Source organism: Corvus kubaryi, unplaced genomic scaffold (assembly GCF_017639235.1).
Source record: "Corvus kubaryi isolate FWS band 111438036 unplaced genomic scaffold, C.kubaryi_AGA036_p1.0 37354, whole genome shotgun sequence".
NCBI lineage: Eukaryota > Metazoa > Chordata > Aves > Passeriformes > Corvidae > Corvus > Corvus kubaryi.
The window spans coordinates 12,891,420-12,912,663 of record NW_024581116.1 but is presented as its reverse complement, the minus strand read 5'-3'; the positions used below and the strand labels follow the sequence as shown (position 1 = coordinate 12,912,663).

The window sequence follows — 21,244 nt, the reverse complement described above, 5'->3', positions numbered from 1 at the left end:
GTGAAGGACAATTATGATGAATTTCCATATTCTGGTAGCTGATTCTCAAAGCAAAGCTCACACCACCAAGCCTGACAGAGTTCAAGAAGCATTTGGACAATGCAGTTGAGCATATGGTATGACTCTTGGGAATGGTCCTGTACAAGACTGGGAGTGGGACTTGAGGATCCTTGTGGGTCCCTTGCAGCTCAGGATATTCTGTGATTCTGTGATCAACCAGCAAGGTTTGTGCTGTTTCTTGCATTTACACCATCATTTTTCTAGTTGTAGTTTCTTCTGTGCCAGCTGCCTTTGTTAGGCTCTTCCACCCAGCTACAAGTTTCAGTGCTTTTATGTGGCATGTGTTTCTAAACTTTGTTTTCACGCTTGAGCCAGCACCAATTGACAAAGCAGCCCATGCTTGGTTGCTTTGCATGCCCACAAATCTCAGCAAGCCTCCTTGCAGCTGCACATGTGGGCAGGCAGCAGCCGCTGGTAGCAAGGGGATTTTCTTGCAAATGTCCACCTCTTGGCTGATGCCGCCAGCGGTGCACAAAGCTGATGGCACTGGTAGTGTGGTTCCTTACTGCATTGCTTTATACTCACAAGCATTTCCTAAGGATAAAGCTAAATGTCCTGCCTCTGGGTTTGCCTTGTTCTTCCCTAGGATGAGCAATTCCCATCTCTGTCCTGAAGTCTGAGTCAAATCAAAATTTTCACCTCAATCAGGAGCACAGCTCTGTCTTAAAGGCTTTTTCTGAAGCTACACTGCTGAAGTTGATTCCCTCCTCAGTAATGTGATTTAAATCACCCTTCAATCACTAGTCATTTCCTCACCTTGTGGCAATAAGGACAAATTAGCACCTTAAATAAGAGAAACATGCTTCTAGGAAATGGGTTTAATTTCTAGTGGGTTTTTGAGAAGCGGCTGCCAAGCTTGGATCAGTTGGTTTCTCTGCTGTGGGTGTAGGAAGGAAAAGGGCACAAACAGGAAAAAGTTGTCATGTTGTGCATGACAATGGTACAGAAGGAAAGAGTTTCTGAGTGCTGTAGGGGGCCATTACCAGAGCACTGTAGTCATCTCCACCTGCATCCTCTCTTCACCTGCACCAGAAGCTCATGGCCACAATGGGTAGATTTTTCTGGATGGCCCAGCACGTTCTGGAACTCAGAGATTTCAGTGCTTAATTGAAAGGTAGCCCCGAAGGGTGAGGGAGTCTGTCCTGCTGATGGTATGTAGCCATCCGTATTGTTGAACAGCAGTGAGATTTACCCTCCAGCTTGCCTCCAGGTTATGCCTTTTCCTTAAAAATAAGAAAGTTATTTTTAACGTGAAAAAGAGTGATGTTAGGAGGTGTTAAGACCCAGCTGCAGGGGTTGGCATGGTGGGCTTGCCTCTGGAAATAAAGCTCAAAGTTCACATGTTCTGCCCATGGGATTGAGAGGATTGTTGGTACTTCAGAGAATTGATACAGCCTTACCAGGCTGGCTGGTCACTTGGATGACTGATTAGTGATTTACAACGAGTTGGAGCCCACAGGCACCCCCTGTTGTGTCCTGGAAGAGAGGATGGAGTTGCACAGTGAGTACCTGGGTAAGCTGGGGTTTCATACAGATGAGAAGAGCTGAAATGAATGTATTTGACCCAGGCTTGTTTTTACCTTTATCCATGTATATTAAAGTAGCAAGCATTTTTTTTTCATCCCAGAATAGCGATATTTTACTGTTTATGCCACAAGCATGGCAGTGAGAACCAAGCTATTTAATTTCTTTTCCTTAATCAAAAGCTGCAACCGCTGCTACTGGTGACCGCAACCCAGGCTGAGGAGCTGCTGCCACCTGAAATGCCACAGAAAAGGCTTTCCAACAGCCTGCTAAAATGAACAGAAAGAAATTGCTTGGATCAGGTGGTAGCCACCTGAGTGCACCCAAAGAACAGATAAATGTTCCTTAAATCAGCCTCAGGCAAACACGATACCAAATTATTAGCTGGGGGTTTTTTTAATGATTCCAGGGCATGGTCTAAGGCACTCCAAATCAGTAAGCGTCATGTCTGAACCAGAAAAAAATCTGTAGAAACAGCTTTTATACAGTAAAGTACAGACATTGAAGATGCTAGGATAAATGTGATGCATAAAGGGAAGAGATAAAATGAGCTCTTACAAATGGAAGTTGTGCCTGATAAATCTGTGATCTCTGCAGGAATGAAGAGGTAACACATTCTTAAATGGTCTGAAAAGGGGTGGATGTGTGGATGGATAGATAGATAGATAGATATAAAGAAGTTTGCTGGTGGTACAGGATTGTTTAGGATCATTAGAGATTAGGCAAAATATTGCAGAATTTTTTCTCTGTATTGATTTTGAGGCAGCAAAATTATCCATTAATTAAAACTTAGTTTAGTTACCTAATATTAACTAAAAGAGAACAAGGAGTCTAAAAAACAGTAGTTCCAACCATTCAAAGACTTTGAGGTCCGAATTTAAAAGGTATTTGTATCACTTTGGATAGAGGTCTGAAAATATCAGCTCAGTGCTCACCTTAAAAGACAAAGCAGCTTTTGGGGAGCCTTACAGTTTAGGATGTTAGTGACCTGGGTAAAATGGTTCCTTGGGCATCACACTCGTCCTGTGGGGTTACACTGGCCTCCAGAACCTGCCACCTCTGCTCTGGCACAGCATGTCCCCCCTGTGCAGCCTCCGTGCCCATGTTTCTGTGCCCTTAGCTCCTTGCCTGACAATTTAAACTCTCTACTTGGCAGCTGGTACCTGGTTAAATCATGTACAGTGTCAGCCATACTCATGCTGAGCAGTGGCAAGTGGCTTCCCAGCTGTCTAATGAGGGCAGGGAACATTTTGATCAGCCCCTCTTGACCCCACAGCTAATGCAGGCCAGCGAATCTGCCTTGGCAATTTGTGCACCAGGCTTGTACCTTTGGCCCGAGGCTGGAGGCGATGCTAAACATCTGCCGCTGGACTCCTGAGAGTGACGTCAATACCCTTTTGTCCCAAGTCTCATACTGGCTCAGCTGCATCCATCTCTCCCAAAGATAAATTGTACTTTATTGCATGGTATTGCTCAGCACAGAAAAAAACTCTCATTAGGCACCAGCAATTCAGCACTTAATGCTCATAGTAATAAATAACTTGACCAGGGTAGCTTTTTTCCCCTTTTCACTTCATCTTTCCTTTTCCCCTTTCTGCCTATGCACAGGCTCTCAGAGAGGGGCTGGCAGGATGGCAGAGGATGGTTGCAGAGTGTCCCTGTGCATTTCTGGGGACAGAATCAGGAAGCCAGGGCAGCAGAGACGTGCTCTGCCTTGCTGCAGTCCCACTGGTATCCTCTGCCCAAGCAGGGTGGTTTCTGCAGGAGACAACAAGCAGTGCAAGAAACTCAGGGCCTCTCCCAGGGCATGTCTTGGGGTGGATCTAAGGACACACCCAGATAAATCTGCCCAGCCCTGGGTAAGGGGTGACCTCTACCTCCCACATGCAATAGGCACTGTAAGACACCTGTCTCCAGCCCTCCTTGAGCCATGGGACGCTTGTCTGGTCAGGAGTGCAGGGAGCTGGGCACAGCTGGGCTCATCTCCTGCAGAGGTTTTTTTAGGGAGCCCTCACTCTACCAGCCTGCCCTTATCTCTCATCAGCTGCAGACACTTCAGGGAGTCTCTGTTGTGTCCCACAAACCCCTGGACTTGGTGGCATCGGGCAGAAGGATGCCAGGAGCTGCTGGCAACCCACCTGGAGGGACGCACCCTGGGCAGTGTATACTGTGCCTCTCTGCTCTGACCTCTTCTCACCATCTTCCCTCCCCACCATCCTTCCTCAAGCTCAAAAGCCAAACATTTAAGGAATTATATTAGCAAGCCGTTTCCCTCTCAGCTTGCCTCAGGGCCAGTCAATTTATTTGCTGGTTATAGAGAAATTTCCTCTCTCCTCCCAAAAATGTAGTGTGCAGGCAGTAACCACAGCCTTGGGAAGGTCCCGGAGCTGCTGAGGAGCAGGTGGCAGCAGACAGACTCGCAGTTCGGGGATGGATGCAGCAGGGTGCGGGAGAAGCGGGGCCCTAGCGCGGGCTGCTGCTGCCATCTAGCCATGCCCGCCGCCGCTCAGCCCTCACCCACGCCACCTTCTCCGGCTATGTTCTGTCTACATCGCTGCTTTTCTGTGGCTTTCCTCTTCTGAGCCACAAAGAAGAAGGTATCTTTTAAGGTCTCTTCGTTTAGCCCGCGCTTTCCAAGGCTGCTGCCATAGCGGCTGCAGGGCCGGCCGGGTGGCAGCTCGGGGGTCACAGCCGTGCCGCTCACTCTGCCCTGCTCCCCGCGGGCTCTGTGGGGCCGCGCCGGCTGCACCGCATCCTTTCTCATGAGAGCCACCTCTCCTGGAGGAGGACACTCCGCGTCCCCTGGTGTTGGCATGGTTATTGGATCCAGCGGCCCTCCCACCACCCTGTCCTAAGGACAACACCAGTGTCCTAAACCTGAGGCTGGCAATGGGTCTCTGCTTTTGAAGCCATTTGCTCCCTCCAGTGTCTGTCGCTCTCCCAGGAGGAGAAGCAAACAGAAATCAGCATATTCAGCCGGTGAACAGGAAAACTGCTTCATGAAGGTGAGAAGCCACTCAGGGCTCTCCTGGGTGAGGAATCTTCTTCATGCCACGGAGCAAGATGAGGCTCTTACCTTTGTTCCAACAGCCGGACTGTGGCTTTGGTTTAGCATCCATTACCAGTTCTTCCCCACTACTTTTTAACTTTTTTGAGGCAGGAGTGGGTCCTCTCCCTTCAGCAGCTTCTCAGAGGCTGTTGCCCCTTTAGATCCATTTTAGCACTGGAGCACGAACCCTCACCATGCAGAGCCCCATAGAGGGGAAGGCAGCCAAGGAGGTGGTAGTGTTGGAAAACCCCATTGCTGAACTGAGGGAACTGTGCTGCAGGGCTCAGACCCATGGCACTGCCGGACCCACTAGGGAGCAGGGTGATGACAGACACACTAGGATTGGAAGGGACTTCAGGAGGTCTCTAGCCAAGGCTTCTGCTCCAAGCAGGATCAATTGCAAGATCAGTTCACGGCTGCTCAAGACCTTGACCTGTCAGGTCTCAAAAGCCTCTGGAGATGGAGCCTGGCCAATCCCACTAGTCCTGGCTGTCCCCACGAAGCAAGTTGCTCCTTGCATCCAGACTGACTCCCCGGTTTCAGCTTGTGTCCACTGACATTTGACATCAGCAATCCTGCAAATCTGCTCTACAGAAGGCGGCATAAATCAGTTCCATGCAGTTACTCAAAAAAACCCCCAAAAACTCTGGCAGTGGCAAACCTAAATTAACCCCAGGAGCAAGAGAGAAGAATAAAAAACATCACAGTAATAGCTACTGAAAGAGCCAAGCCTCAGACTGGGCACCAAGCAGGAAACTGGAAGCTGACAGGACATTTGAGGTAACAGCCTTAATAAATAATTAAAGAAAACCCCAGATCTTTTTGAAGTTTTCCTAGTATTAAAACCCTCACATCCTCTGTTTCCCATGTCTGTGAATGGATGGGATGAGAGCATTGTTTGGTTGGGGTTTTTTTGAGCTCTGCAATATCTTAGTTATTACTTTGTACATACTTTTTCCTTGTAGTTTCTTATTTGCATTTGTTCTCTCTAATAACATCTCACTTATGCTATGGTCTAACATCGGGAATGTGGGATTCATTTGAAAGCTTTCCGTTTCACTCCTTTCCTCCTCCTGCCCTGGCTCTGACCGACACGGTTTCTTGGATGCTTTTTTTTTGAGCTGAGCTCCATCTTGTGGGCTTTTGCGCGGCTAATTAGTCACCACATCCTTATCTCTGGGAGGATCTCCCTTGGACCCGGTCAGAGGAACACGCCCCACTTTGATCATAGAATCAATCACAGAGACAGAATGGCTTGGGTTGGAAGGGACCCTTAAAGACAACTAGTTCCAACATCCTGCCCCTGGAAAGACACCTTCCACTAGACCAAGCTGCCCAAATAACCCACTGAGGAATGAAACCCAGATGGCAGAAGCAGGTGAGTCCCATAGCACCTGACTGCTGGGGAGTTTGGGAACCATCCCATGGGGTGCAGGAGGAATCTCTCTTCCCTAAATCAGCAGTCTCTGGCGAGTTGGATTTTCTTTTGCTTTTCAGTCAGATGCTGTAATTGTTTAATGTGTGTTTTGACTGCAGAAAAATGGGACAACCATCGCTGAGAAATGTTTATTGAGCTGTTACAGTGCAATGCTGTTGCTACTGATGAACTGTAGTTAACAGCAAGTAAATGGAGTTCTTAAGCAGGATTTTTTTAATCTAAAAATGTGGTAGATGATTTTCTTCTTACCCTCACAGTAAGGGCAGCAGCACCTCTGTTCTTACTGAAAAATGCATCCATGTTATCCTGTTCAAGCACTGCAACCCTGTGCTTTGCAAGATTGCCAGCTAGTGAGCTTAGTAGCCAGATATAAAAGGGTGATGCTTAAGACAACTGAATGTCCAAATCCTGTACTCACACTGTAGGCAACTGCTATCTCAGGGTGGATTAAATAATACCTGTAAAATACTTTGGGAATTCTTTGTACTGAGCTGCTGCAGTTGCCCTTTCTCAGCTCCTATGCACTACTTGCTGAGTTCTCAAGGTACTCTGAGCCTCCACATCCCTAGCAGTGATAAGGTGTTGGTAGCAACCCAGCTGGGAGCACTGGTCTCTGCATCGCTGCTCTGAAAGTCTCTGCCTTTCTCTCCCTCCCTGAATCGCCGCACAGCCTTGCTGTCTTCCGGCTGCTTTCTGGACTGGAACATGGCAGTTGGCTTTGTACCAGGAAAGCAGGGTGAACCAATTAGTCCTTTGCAAAGCACTCCAAGAGCATGAACTGAGGAGACTATAACTGGAAGGCACTTCTTTTTTGTGGGAATACTGTGGGTAAGACTGGGACCAGCTCCCTAAAATGAGTGAGAAAAAGAAGGGTTGGATTCAGCATGCTAATGCTTTTGTCTTCAGGCAAAGACTAACAGATGGAGGAAAATTGTTGCTACAGTGTAAGCATCAAGAAACACATGCAAATAAGGGTCTAATATTTATGGGACTGTAACAATACTTGCAAGTTTACATGGACACACAGGACTGCAGTGTGCTCCCTTGAGGGCGCTCCCTTCATTTGCCAGTGGTTTCCCTGTAACGCTTGTGGCTTCCCCATGCCAAAGTGGAGGGAACTCAAGGCGCCAGTGTTGTTCATGCCCAAAGCAGTCACATTCACCCTCAGACTCACCATGCGAAGGACAACATCATCTTGGTGGCTGTGCCCCTCTGGGTGCTCATCATCAGCTTTCCAAAAGTGGCACCACTGTGGCTGAGTAGGTCTAAACACCTCCTGTACTGAGAACTACAAAACCAACTGAAGAGCAAGGCTTGACAAAACCAGTCCCAGCCCCATATATGCTCCCTACTCTCAGTGTATTTTTGGGGTGGTCAAATACAGTGTTTTAATGAGCTAAAGACAAATTTGAATTGGAGGCATTTGTGACATGGGTACTGAAACCAGACCAAGGCCATGCCTTCAAACTGTATAGAAAATCAGGTGATGCATATCAAAACCAGGGACACTTCTCCAAAGCAAGTTACTTCTTTTTGGTACCGATCAGTGCCTCTTTCAAGAGAAAATAAAAAATAATAATTGTTGCAATGAATGCTGATCTTTTACTTTTTGCCAATTAAATAATATGCATCTAAGCTCCTCTTGCAATACTTGTGGATAATGATTTTTTTTACTTTTTTTGTGGAAGATGGTTGGTTTTGATTTGGAAAGCAAGCTGTCCAATCTTTTTTCTGCAAATTGATGCTGTGTTTAGCTATAAAATACCTATTTAAAGGATAGTAGTTGCTGGGGATGAGGTCTGTGGCAGAAGAGCTCCTTCCAGCTCCAGGTTTGTTCCTGCTCCTGCAGGTGCAGTCATGGGGTCCCTGCTAAGTGCTGCTCCCAGCTCTGGGTTTCTCTGCTGGTGAAGGTGAAGTGGCAGAATTGACTCTTCCACCTGGAATTGAGCACTGACACTTTGTCTGCAAGACCTATGTGGTAGCCTAGAAGTCAGCAGCCTAAAAATGAAAACATGAGTTAAACAGTCATGTGGTAAGACAAGGGCTATCTGCCCCAGGGTATGTTGTCATCAGCAACTTCCCCTCGTCCCTTACTTCCTCCCACTCAGCCTCAGTATTCTCCAACCTCTCCTAAAACATTTCCACCTTTGATTTTCCATCTGATGTAGTTCCAGATGATGTGTTTCTCAGCTGATTTTGGTATACTACCTTTGCACCAAAGAATGTCAGCTGAATTCCAGGACAGGCCACGTATGGCCACATGGGGACTAAAAATAAGGTCTCAGCTAGACCTCAAACTGGATCTCAAAGTGGCTTCACTGTTCAGAAAAGAGAAATGGCATGATGAGAAAGCATCACAGGCAGATGTCCTGGTATTTGCCTCAGATATTACTTTCTTTTTACAAGTGTGATCCCAAGAGAATCAACATCACCATCACCAGTGCCAGCGAGTGGAGTGAGCACCAGGACCATTTATAGCAGGGATGCCACAGCCCCTGCTAATGTGCCAGCAAAGCCCACAGTGGGACAGACAGAGCACCATACAGAGCAAGGCTAGCAAGGAGCAAGCTGAAAGGCATAGGCTATTCTTGGCTCCAACTTCAATATTTGTTGAGCTAATTACATCAGACAGATGCAGCTGATCTCAATTTTTCTGCAGCTCCTCCCTTCTTCCTGTATCAGACAAACTTGCCCCAGGGAGGAATAATTAAGATGTGCAGTTAGAACAACTGTATTTGATCAATAAACGTGGCACAACAGAGCAAAGGCTTTAATGTCCCAAAAGGCCATCAAGGAGAGGTCAAACTAAACCATATGAGCTCACTGCTTATTTTGTTACACCTTTGCTGTCCTACATGGTCTTCACTCCAGCTTCCAGTAGAAAACATATTTCCCTAGTGTGGATTCTAGGGAATCCCCACAGTCACCCTGTAGGTACAAAAATGCTGTGAGCAAGGACTTTCTTGTTATTTTCTAAGTCCGTGAGAGACTCTTCTCTGTCACAGAAGAGGCAGCAGGGAATGTAAACAACCAAGCCACCTGCAACCTTGGAAGGTCTTGTTTATGGTATAGTAGAAAATATTTTGACAATGGATGTTTAGGATTTTAGCCAATCACCCCCAAGGGGTGGCTGGTCCTTTGTCCAATTAGACTATGAAGAAAAAAGTCTATAAAAGAGTTTGTAAAATAATTAAATAAATCAAGCTTGCTGCACAATTCCTGCCTGCTGGACCTTCTCCTCCTCCTCCTCCCTATGGCTGGGGGACACAGTGATATACCGTAGGAACCAGGCCGGCGGTAATATCACCCTATGACCAAATGCTGTCACTTGGGGTGTTTTAAAATCAATTAACAAACGGGCAACTGAGATTCTGTGGAAGCCAGGAGCCAGGCATCTGTGAGATAAAGTATCCCAAAACCCAGAACATCTGTTCAGCATAACCCAACTTGAGAAAGTCAAGTCTTGCTTAAAGACACACCAGCACTACTGTAAACACTTATTACTCCCAGAAAGTACTAAAAGACCCTTAGCAAAATCCACTGGGGTTTTTTACACAGAAGATGCTTCAGATTAGCAGTTTTTAAGCACCTGACACACTTGTTAGACATGGCTTAGAGAGCACCAGCCAAGTCTATGACATACCTGCCATAGGAAAGAAAGGTAAAGAACTACAGTCAGCCACATCTCCTTTGGGGAGCACCACGTTGATCAAACGATGGTTAGCGTGTTTCCACAGTCCTGGCCTCCAGCAGAGATGTAAATTTTGGATTTTGGAGACAAAACCCAGTGAAATAGCCAAAATAACCAATCAAGGTAAATTTAGATGAAGAAATTAATTGGCAACCTGCCAACTTCCTCTCAGTGAAGCTCACTAATTCATTTCCATAAGTGATTGCCTTCAAAGTACCTGCTGGAGATGGTCTCCACGGGCTGTGAGTAGAGGAAGGCATACTGTGCCACTTGCCCAGCAGGGCACGAGGTGTTAGTGCAGGTATCACGTAAGGTCTCACTAAGCTGAACTGCCTTCTCACTCAAACAGCTCCAGCCTTCAAACAGGCACTTTGAAAGTAGCTACATCTCCTTTAGTCAACTGCAGCTTCTCAGAGACTTTCTTCTGCATACCTGTTCAAATGTTAAGAGTAAGATTTAGATGTGGAATTGTTACAGTATTAATATTTGGTTACTATTCACTATCTCTGCTTTCATTTAAGAACCATTTAGTTTCCAGATAAGTTGGAGAAGCTAAATGAAACCCTGGTTTGGATGCAGGGAGTTTCTATGAGATTAAGACTATGGCTCCACTATGTGTATGTACTGAAGTTTGCCACATGCATAAGAATAAAGGCAAGTGCTATTTCAATCACAAGCTTGAAGCTGGGAATAAAACAAGTAAAAACATCACTTGGGATGCTTCAAGAGAGTCAGGAATGAGGTACCATCACTCTTGTTTACCCTACTAGTTCATCTAATGGACAATTTCTGCTGAAGGCACAGAATGGAGGTTAAACATTACCTTTCAGAGCTGCTTATAGGAAAACTGCTTTATTTCTCATCTTGCTAGAGCCACTGTTTCTATCAGCAATGCCAACCTTTGGACAACCCTTTAAATTTTAACACTTACTCCAAGTTAGCTTAAGGTTTACATTTTTATTTGATACATTAAGATCTTTATCTTTCTCCACTCTCTCAGGCATTTGCTATGGCATGCCCACAGTCCAGGACCTTCTGGCAAACAGATCAAATCCAGCTCTAGGACCAATTAGTTTATCAGAAACATTTTCCAATTTTAGTGCAGTAAGTGGCAGCAAACTAGCATCAGGTTAAACGTAAGTCAGAATGCTTTGATTCAATAAGCAGACTATTTTATCACCAACACCCCTGTATTAGCTCCTAGTATTTACTACTTAGTGTCATCTATCACATTTAATCCAAAGCCAGAAGGGTAGCACATCTTTTCATAATATTAAGGGCCTCTAATCATATCGCAAAGAAAAAGATGTCAAGTCCCATTTCTTATCTCTTTTATATCAAAGGCCTGGGCAGCACAGGTCAGAGAGCCTGTCAGACACATAGTTTCAGCTTCCTGGGTTTTCCCACAACATATTTTACTTCTCACACACATAACAAGCAGTGTGGCAGCCATGGAGCCTGTGCTGTATTCTCTCATGTACCACTAGATGTGTTTATAAACAGCCTTCAGTCCTAGCCACAGCACCAATAGACTAACTTGCAGAAAACCAGCACTGCATTGAACTTGCAATATACAACTTGTCAAGCTCATGTTCAGTAGTGAAAAACAAATGGGAATTCACAAGAATTCACACAGTATTCAATTTGTTTACAGTCAACCCTTTTCTAATCACATATGAAAAAAGGCAATTCAGTTTCCCTACCCATTGAGGGTTTCTTTCAGTTGGGAGGGCAAGGGTAGGGGAGATGGCATTTATTAGTAAGTTCTGGGCTTGCAGCCTCTGGTCTGCCCTCGTATATGCTGTAAGAGCCATCCACACACATTAAATTTCTACATATTAACCAAACACAGGACCAGTTATTTCAATATACTTTATTTTAAAACAGGTAGGTCACAAAGCACTAAGCTTAGCCCGTTCTGCCATACACAAGCTACAAATACTTGTTTGACAGTTGAGGGTCAGTCTTTAGTAGCATACATGAAAAGTGAATAAAAATCCATATAAAACAATATTCAAATAGTTTCCATAGGAACACAGATAATTGTGACCCATCTCCTAGTCATTTTTCTTGCATTTATGCCAAACCTAAATGTTAAAAAAACCACTTAAAAATTCTACCAAGAATTAAGTTAACAGTCCCCCAAATGCCCTAAATTCAATGACTAACCTTGCACTTAGTTACTAAATATTACCTATACATTAATACTAGCTGAAGCACAAGTTGCTGGATATTCAATTCCGCTTTCCCAGGCACAAGAGACTGGCAGACTAGCAACATCCTGCTCCTCCACTTCAGCTAGGAACCCTTGCTCCTTGATCTGCTGCATTAGTTGCCTAGAACAAAAAAAAAAGAGTAAGTCAAAAACTGTTTCACTGCAATCTACCTAAAAATGTAAGTAAGGTACATTTTTTTAATTGCCAGTGAATATAAAATAAACTCTTTATGCATAACTGCAATCCAGACATTGTTATCATAGGGGGGAAAAGTAAAAATAGTAAAAGCAGAATCCATGCAGGTCACCTGTGGCTGGCTAGGCTTTAGGGTAAGTGCCAATACAAAGCTGGTTTTACCATTCTGTGTAGGATTTAGATCTGCAAAGATGCACCTATATACGTGTAGCTACATCTGTACACCTCATCCTATACAGATTTACTGACTTAGTACTCAATAGTTCAGAATTTCAGATGTGAAAATCCCTGACAACTTGACTGTCACTTATCCCACACTCTCACATTCCTGGGTAACTTGAATTAAGAAAAAGTATGGATGACAGACTAGGAGTATAAAGGAGCTGACCAGACCAGTGAGAAACATGCAACTCCTTCCATACTCAGACAGGAGTTGTACTAAAACAACCTCAGAAGAACTTCAGTTGACTGTGTTTTTGGACTTAGTTCATGGATTCATAGAATGGTTTGGGTTGGCAGGAGACCTTTAAGTTTTAGTTCTAACCCCCCCTGACAGGGGCAGGGACACCTTCAACTAGACCAGGTTGCTCAGAGGCACATCCAACCTGGCCTTGAACACTTCCAGGGATGCGGCATCTCTTTTAATTTGAAGCCATTACTCCTTATCCTGTTACTACGTGCTTTTGTTAACATTCTTGTCCCATCTTTCCTGTAAGTCCTCCTCAGGTACTGGAAGGCTGCAATAAGGTCACCCCAAGGCCTTCTCTTCTCCAGGCTGAACAATCCCAGTTCTCTCAGCTTTTCCTCACAGCAGAGGTGCTTCATCCCTCTGATCAACTCAGCGGCCTTCTCTGGACTTGCTCCAATAGGTCCATGTCCTTCCTGTGCTGGGGACCCCAGAGCTGGATGCAGCACTGCACGTGGGGTCTCACCAGAGCAGAGAGGCAGAATCCCCTCCCTCACCTGCTGCCCATGCTGCTTTGGATGCAGCCCAGGACACATTTTACTTTCTAGGCTGCAAGGGCACATGGCTGGATCATATCCAGCCTCTCACTCAACAGCACCCCCAAGTCCTTCTGGGCAAGGCTGCTCAGGATCTGTTCATCCCCCAGCCTGGATTGATACGAGGGGTTGCCCTGACCCAGGTGCAGCACCTTGCACAAGTTAAACCTCATGAGATTCCCATGAGGGCCACTTCTTGAGCCTGTCCAGGTCCCTCTGGATGGCGTCCCATCCCTCAGGTGTGCCAACAGCAAGACTCAGCTTGGTGTCCCTCTTATAGTTCCTAGTTATCTTAGGTATGCAAGGCAAACAGTTGTACCACTACATGGCTCCTCATGTATTACTAGTGTTTACTTAGACCCATGCAATTGTCTTGTCTTTTACCTTTCAGTTTCTAGCCACAAATTTAGTTGTACACCTTTGTAATATGTAGATGACATTCCAAAAGACTTTTGCCTGTCCTAAGAAGATCTGCACCATAATGTCATTGATATATCCCTCTCAGTTAAGGGCCAGCAATTATCACAGTATTCTCTTGCCAAAAACAGAAAACAGACATAGGGCTAAAAGAGGGCTGTGCTGTGGCCTTGGACAACAGTTGTGTCTGCATAATTAAGCTCAGCATGCCTCAGACCAAGTACTAAATTTTAACAGCAACCTAGTGATACAGTGAAAAAGCTAATTATTCTCCTGCAGAGCCATTTTTAGTTCAATTAGACACAGTTTTGATATCTTAAGGGAAGTCTATAAGCTTCATGTGGTTTGAGAAATGCGTCAATTGACAGGTTTCACTAAGGGGAAGAAACAATACAAGCCTTGCTTACACCAGCAGAGTTAGTAAAAGAATGGAGGAAGCTTCCTCTTACTTTTATGGCAGGAATTCCCCTGAACTTAAAGATTTTCAAAAAATTTGAAAACAGCCCAACAGCAGAGCTAATCATGCTTTAGGGTAACACTTCTGCCCAAAAATCCTCTGCCAGTTCAGTAGGCAGATGTCAGTAGAGAGGTAAGGGCTTGCTCTTACAGGAAACCCCACTTTTATAGAAGGTACAATCCATTAACATGTGTTGCACTGAAGAGCACCCAGGTAACTTCAAACTGCTGTTCAAGTTGTAGTTTCACAGTATCCTTGCACTTAAAAGGTTGTCCTACTTTCTTTGCTTACCTGTTTAATAACTTCCCATGGAGATCTAGCACTCTGCACTGAGCACTGAGCCAGAGCTCAACCTAAACCAAGGAATAGCTCTCAAACAAACAGAGAACATACTGTGAAGCAACACTGTTGAAAGTCCCTGCATCCTACAGTCAGGATTTAGTAAGCTACTAGTTTAGAAGACAACATATTAATAGAACTGTGATTGACTGGTCTCTGATTACTAGGCACAGAAGCTAAACGTAAAGAATTCATAATGATTCTGTAATGTTGTACAGAAGTAAAAACACTAGCTAGAATCCAGATTAATGAAGACTCCTAACATTACCCCTTAAAAAGGGCCTCTCCTGTAAGTGTGTACAACAGGAAAGTAATTAGTAGCATCAGCATTGTTCTAAGCACACAGCAAAAACCTTCAGAGGCACTGCCTTCTTCCATACAAGAAGTTTTTACAAGAGCTGTGGCATGAAAGCTATAGCCCTGCTTGTCAAGGGGTAGCCAACTGATATGAGCTATTCATTACAGTGATCTCAAATGTACTGATGGATCAAGATATTTAGTTACTAACCATGCTGGTCTTGACATCACATAGTGTATTGTTGGCCTCTGGAATCCATTGAAAGTAGAAGCCGCTGCAACAGTATAGGCACCCATGTTTTCAAACAGGATCCAGTCACCAACTTGCAACTCTGGCATATTAAAACGCTCAACAATCCGATCTAAGCCATCACAGGTTGGTCCCCAAATGCTGCAGAAGTAGCAGCTGTCATCTGGCTTAGGCCGCTAAAGAAAAGAGTGAGGTATAATTATTTGACTATCAAAACAGAACTTCCAGAAGTAGTATCATAGTTGGTGTAACATTCCACCTCTGAAGAGAAGGAAGAGCTGCTTGCAGGTTCTTCTTCACTTCTGGCTTTGAGTTAATTCCACTGCATGCTTCATAAATTAAATTAAATAAGTCCAGCAACATGAAGGGAGCAGTGAACTGAGAAGTGACTGTTGTGACAAGAATTCTCCTACATCCATGATACATGACCAGTATGTGGTACTCCTGAACAGGCTTACCTTTTGCAGGACTGGCTTAACATGTGCATGATCATACAAGATGCAGTTGAACGATCCATAGACTCCATCATTCACATAGTACATAAGAGTTTTGTCATTTGCATCATCTTCATCTGGAAGAAGTTGAGACACCAGTGAGAAAATGCTTGGAAAGAAACACACAGTTGGCTAGAACTAAGACTAAGTCTAGATTTACATACCATCAGAACCTGTTTGCTCCTTTAACACAATTTTCTTTGCAATGATGTTGACTGCCAGTGTGAACGCTGATGCAACATAGTATCTTCCTGGCTCTGCAATAATATTTATTCCAGAATCTGAAGGGAAGTATTTATCCAGTGCTGGGTTGATTACACTTGTGATCTAAGGAAAAATTAGATGCCAGTGTTATAATTTCAGCAGCTACTCAAGTGCTACTTTAGAAGTCTGAGATGAAGTAAGACCCTCAAGTTCAAAATGATATACTAGTGAAACACATAACATCTATTAACATCTATTGTAATTTCTATTGACTGCTCTTGCTTTTTTTCCTCATTCAAAGTCTTGTGTGCAATTAAATTCATACAAAGCAACAAAAGCAGACATCGCTTGCACCTTAAAGTTTAAGTAACAAAACAGGTCATGTTTGAGGCTGTAGGAAATCACCACTCCTAGGCTCATTAAAGCAATATTAATGCCCTGCAAGTCACCACACTTCAAATTTGATTTGTGGTCCACTTGTAGTGCTGCTACTCATGCACTATTCCACAGCTTACTGAATCCTAAAGATGTCATCTTATGGGATCATAAGAATACAGAGGGCTTTACTATCATACTTAAAATTCAGTTGCCTTAATGAACAGCTATTTACAAGTTCTGAAGTTATCATTAAGCTGCCTCCTACTGCAATATGACTGTATCATGCCATGGAGCCCAATGACATCATTTGCTCTTGATGCCTCACCTATGCCCCCATACTGCACTATGAGAAGACACACTTCATTAGGAGGTACCAGAAGTGCTACAATGTTAGCTCACACTATTACAAGAAAACTCTTTATGTAACTTACTGTCTCCTCGTGTTAATATGTAACAACATTCAACACCTCCTTGGACTAGAAGACAAGGCGCTCTGACAGCACTGCTTTAAGTAGAAGTCCTATAAATATCCAGCCCCCTTGTCTCTTCTGAAAGCAGAGCTACTTAAAAAATTACCCAAAAGCTAGTTCTAAATCAAATCAAACACTGACCTAGTATGCTGCCACCCCTAAGGACAGTATGGGTTCAGGACTACCTTTTCACCCTATTTGGGAGCAGCGCCAATCTACTCAGTCTGAAGAACAGCATCAATGGAAGACATCCATGCCAGTAAGAATCAAGCCTCTAGTTTAAACCTGCTTTACTTGTTTGAGACCGCTGCATGCTTGTGCAGTCATTTAGCTACGTATCTAATGAGCTCATCTAATTTTTAGTTTTCTGATTAATTCCTCTTTTCCTCTTAATTACATTTCTGACCAAGCAGACACATTTTTGCAAATGTGTCTACATATAAACAGAAAAAGCAAGATTTTATTCAATACAGATCAACACTCAAACAGATGCTACAACCTGACAAGTTCTTAGCAAACCTATACCTCTTCAAATTTAAGCTTGACATCTTCAGAGCCAGGGAAGCCACCACCAATATCAAGCAGATACATATTGAAGCCAAGTTCAGCCTAAAATGAGATTAGCAACAATACTGTCAAAAAATCAGTTTATAATTTATCATTTTAGCTTAAAAAGTAATGTTAAGTCATTTTGTTAACACTTGAAACAGAGCTAACTCATGTTCAATTAACAGTCATTTGAGTTGCCAATTTTAGTGCAAAAGTAGAACTAGACTTACTCCCATATCGAACACACAGCGGGCATCAGAAATGGCTTGAACAAAGGTCTCTGGGTCTGTACATCCACTTCCAACATGGAAACTACAAAAAGATACAAATTATCAGTTGCTATTTGGCAAATTAGTCAAGAAGTCTTGTATAAACTCATGCCACCACAAGCAAAGGCAGCTCTATTGTTAAAACTTATTTAATATGACTGTGTTTTGATACTGTCAGCTCACCTAACTCCAACAATGGCAAGGTCAAGTTCTTTTGCACGCTCCAGAAGAAGCCTGCTAGTCTTAAGTGTAGCTCCAAATTTAACACTCAGACGACAGACTGCTTTGGAGTCATCAGTGGTAATGCGCAAGACTAACCTAGAAACAGGAAAAAATGAGGAGTTAAGTTCAGTATAACAGACATCATCATCATGCAGGTATGACCTCAGAATGAGACTGAGCTTAAAGATACGAGCTCCTCTGTGTATTTCTTCCTAAAGTGCCAGTAAGCTCTACAAGATTAGATTTCACTGGTTAAAAGTATGTTTATTACTTCACAAATTTGCAGAGTATCTTAATCTAATGAAGAACAAGTTTCAGATAAAGCAGGTATTTCTGTATCTTGGGAACCCAAGGAAGAATTATAGAACAATTAGCATTACTTACTTGGCTTTCGGATGGGCCCTTGCAACTTTCATTAGCTCGACTTCACTATCAAATGTCATCATCTGTACACCACTGCTGGCAGCATGTTTGATTTGAGATACTTGTTTGCAGGGATTTGCATATATTATTCGCTCAGGAGGCACACCAATGCTCTGTACCAGCTGTATTTCCGTCTGAAGAAAGAAAAGACTACACTTGTAAAAGATATTTCTAGATGGATGATTAATGTAATCAGAACAACAGAAAATGCTTAATTTTATATATACATGTCTTGTAAAGCTGAACAGATACTAATGTCACAGACCAGAAGATGGTCAAGATCTCACCTTACTGGCGCAATCAAATCCTGCCCCAAGAACAGCAAGAGTCTTCACAACAGCTTTGCTGTCGTTACATTTTACAGCATAGAAGGGCGTCACCCGAGGAAGGGCCTTATGCCACCGCACGTGCTTCTTCACAATGTCCCCGAGGTCAGCAACATAGAAGGCATCTTTATCATCCTAGAGCAAACATACATCTTAACATTACAAACAACAGATAACAGGATAAGCCTAGAGGTCAGCATTCAAGGGGGCTGTCTTGCAGATCATTTGCAAGGACAACTTGTTCTATTAGTTTACAAGTTTGTAGCATCATGAAACGTACTGGTTTTCCCTTCATACTTACAGAAGATGACACTTCATTTATTTTTTGGTCAAGGATATCCTTGGCAGTAAAGCCTTCATCAAGGAAGGTCAACTCAAATTCTTCTTTGCTGAAGTTGCTCATGACTTCCAAGATGTCAGGTTTATGTAAAAGGACTCGAATATGAACTGCTGAAAAAAAAAAAAGTTAATTATTTAATTTGAATTCATATAGTTGACATTCAATATTTCACTTGGATTCATATAGTCAGTAGACTCCCTGGAAGTCAGTTTGGCTCCCTGGAAGTTTCTGCTGTCTTTTCCTTCACCTCCATATCAAAGCTATTAATATTATGGCTAGTGTCTACTTACCACTTTTTTTTTTTTAAGAAAACTCTTAAGCACTATTTTAGCTCATCAGTTTCAGAAGAAAGGGTCTACTTGTTATTACCAACAGAATCCAAGACTGTTACTGACTTCTGAGTAGTAACAACATGCAGACAAAGTCTTAACAGTGATCCCAATTAGCATTTTAGAACAGGATTTTACAGCAGTCCATTACAAATCTTCACTGCTAACAGAAATCTACCTGACAAGTAGAAAGTCCCTCGAGAACCCGAACTAAAGAGCACACTACTCTACCATCCATGACCCATGAAGTCCAAGGGCCATCCTTTTACTGAGTAAATACAGAATACAGCATTCTTTTACTGACCAAATACAGAATGACAGCATTCTCCATCAAGCTGTTAAGCAGAGTGTCTGGCTATAAGCCAATTTTAAAAGGATGTTTTATAGCTGTTACAGATTAAGCTTTGATTCTAATAAACCCGAAAATCCATTGAACCTCATTCTCCCCCTGCTCTCATTCACGTGCAGGATAATTCTCCCACAATCTGGATTAAAGTCTTCTCTTAAAAAGCCTCTTTGAAAGGACCATAAGAAGCAGCAAATTAAACACTTCTCAGGAAGGTGTTTGTTACTAAGGAGAAGTTGCATCTCATCACTGACTTGCAGCTTTGCAGAAAGCAGTTCAGCGACTCCAGCTGTGGTTAAGAGAAGTGAACACAATCAGAAAGAATTTAGTTTAACCTCTCCTCTGCAGAGCACTGCGTGAAAATCACTTTTCCTATTAACATGTAAAAGGGAAATTACTTTTACTAGCCACAACAGATTTTCTTAAGCAGTTCTTGCAAGCTTTACATCTATGTTTCTATTTGGACTGTGTGCAAAGTGTCTGCAGCTCCCCAAAGAAAGCAGCTGTATTTAGACAAAGCTGAGTCACAGGCTCAGCCTGCAGGCTCCGTACTCAAACAGCCAAGCTGCGTCTAGAAAAGGTGACCGAGGCGCCCCTGACTCCGGAGTCTGCCGAGCGGTGCGGGCTGCGGTGCGCCCGGACGGGGCCGGCTGCCCTGCGCTCACCAACGCCCTTCTTCGCCCGGCTGGGGCTGCGCTGCCCGACTCGGCAGCGGGGCACTGCACGCCCAGCCTCACACTGCGGCTTCCCGAGGAGGCGCCTGTCAGCCCCGGGCGCACCTTTATTACAGCTCACATCACCCTGCAGTCCGGTCTAGTGAAGGTGTGCCTGTCGTAGGCAGAGCTGGAACTAGATGGTCTTTAGTGTCCCTTCCAACCCAAACTACTCTGTGATTCTCTGATTCGCTCCTGCCTGCCCCAGGCCAGTGCCCGCCGGGTGTGCAGGAGGGCAGGGCCCCGCGCCCCGGCGCCGCGCGGCCCAAGGGCGAGCCCGGGCGCCGCGAGCCCTGTTCCTGCCACGCACCTGCCTTTCCCCACCCCGGAAACAGCCCGGCGGCCACGTCGGGGCCGTCCCTTCCCCCGCTGCCGAGACGCGCAGCCAACATTCCCCAAGCGAGCCGGCGAGTTGATCTGGCCCGCTCGCAGCCGCCCGGAGCCTCCCGGCTTCCCGCCGGGGCCGGGGATTCCCCGTGCCCGGCGGCAGCACCGGTGCCCAGCCCAGGCCGCGCCGCTTGGCAGCGGCCCCGCAGACACGTGGCTCTGCGCCGGCCGCTTCCGCCGCGGCCCCGCCGCCCGCCCCGGTCCGCTCCCGGCACAGCCCGGCACATCCCACCGCCCGCCTCACCTCGCCTCGGGCAGCGGTGGCGGACCTGATGTCAAGCCCCGGTGGCAGCCGATCCCCTCGCTCCCAGCCGCCTCCCCCTCCTCCTGCGAGCCGGGCGCGGTGCGCGGAGCCGGGCGGGAGCACCGGGCCGGCTGAGGAGGAGCGGGGCCGCCGGGGCAGGCAGGGCGCCGCGGCTGACAAAGCTTCGCCACAGCCGCCGCGCTCCTATTTATAGCGCCGCGGCGTCGCTGTGGCAACGCACCAGCTCAAACCAGCCGCGATCGGCTGGGACCGGGCGCGCTCCCACCGCCGCTATTGTGACGTACGGCTGAACATGCGCACGGCGCGGCGCGCCCCCCGCCCGCCCCGCCTGGCGCGGCCCGGCCCGACCCGGCCCTGCCCCTGCCCGGCCCCTGCTGTGCGCCGGGCATGCCGAGCCTCTGCGCGGGCTGTGTCCCCCTGGAGCCCGTTTCCTCGTGCGGCCGCCCGGGACGGGATCCACCTGCGGGGTGATGTGCGCGCCCCCAGCGCTGCCCGCTGCCAGCAGGTGCACGGCCCGCGCCGCCCCCGCCGCCGGGTCGGTACCCCCGGGTCGGTACCACAGCCTTAGCGTGAAAAAGCGGCCGCAGGAGGCCG

General features: G+C 45.6%; 1 protein-coding gene across 2 annotated transcripts; it reads right to left on the bottom strand.

Annotated features, from left to right (window-relative positions):
- Positions 1-11,620: 11,620 nt before the first annotated feature.
- Positions 11,621-20,902, bottom strand: ODC1 (ornithine decarboxylase 1). 2 transcript variants are annotated; one of them, XM_042033016.1, is made up of 11 exons: positions 20,630-20,902; positions 18,572-18,720; positions 18,232-18,405; positions 17,906-18,078; positions 17,483-17,617; positions 17,261-17,342; positions 17,007-17,090; positions 15,594-15,756; positions 15,394-15,506; positions 14,897-15,111; positions 11,621-12,098 (listed from the first exon to the last, which is right to left on the bottom strand). In XM_042033016.1, exons 2-11 carry the CDS (start codon positions 18,671-18,673, stop codon positions 11,957-11,959), a joined length of 1,383 nt encoding a protein of 460 aa, XP_041888950.1. In that variant the 5' UTR covers positions 18,674-18,720; positions 20,630-20,902; the 3' UTR covers positions 11,621-11,956. The 2 variants fall into 2 exon arrangements, with proteins under 2 accessions (XP_041888950.1, XP_041888952.1); XM_042033018.1 differs by having other exon boundaries at positions 18,572-18,717.
- Positions 20,903-21,244: the final 342 nt, after the last annotated feature.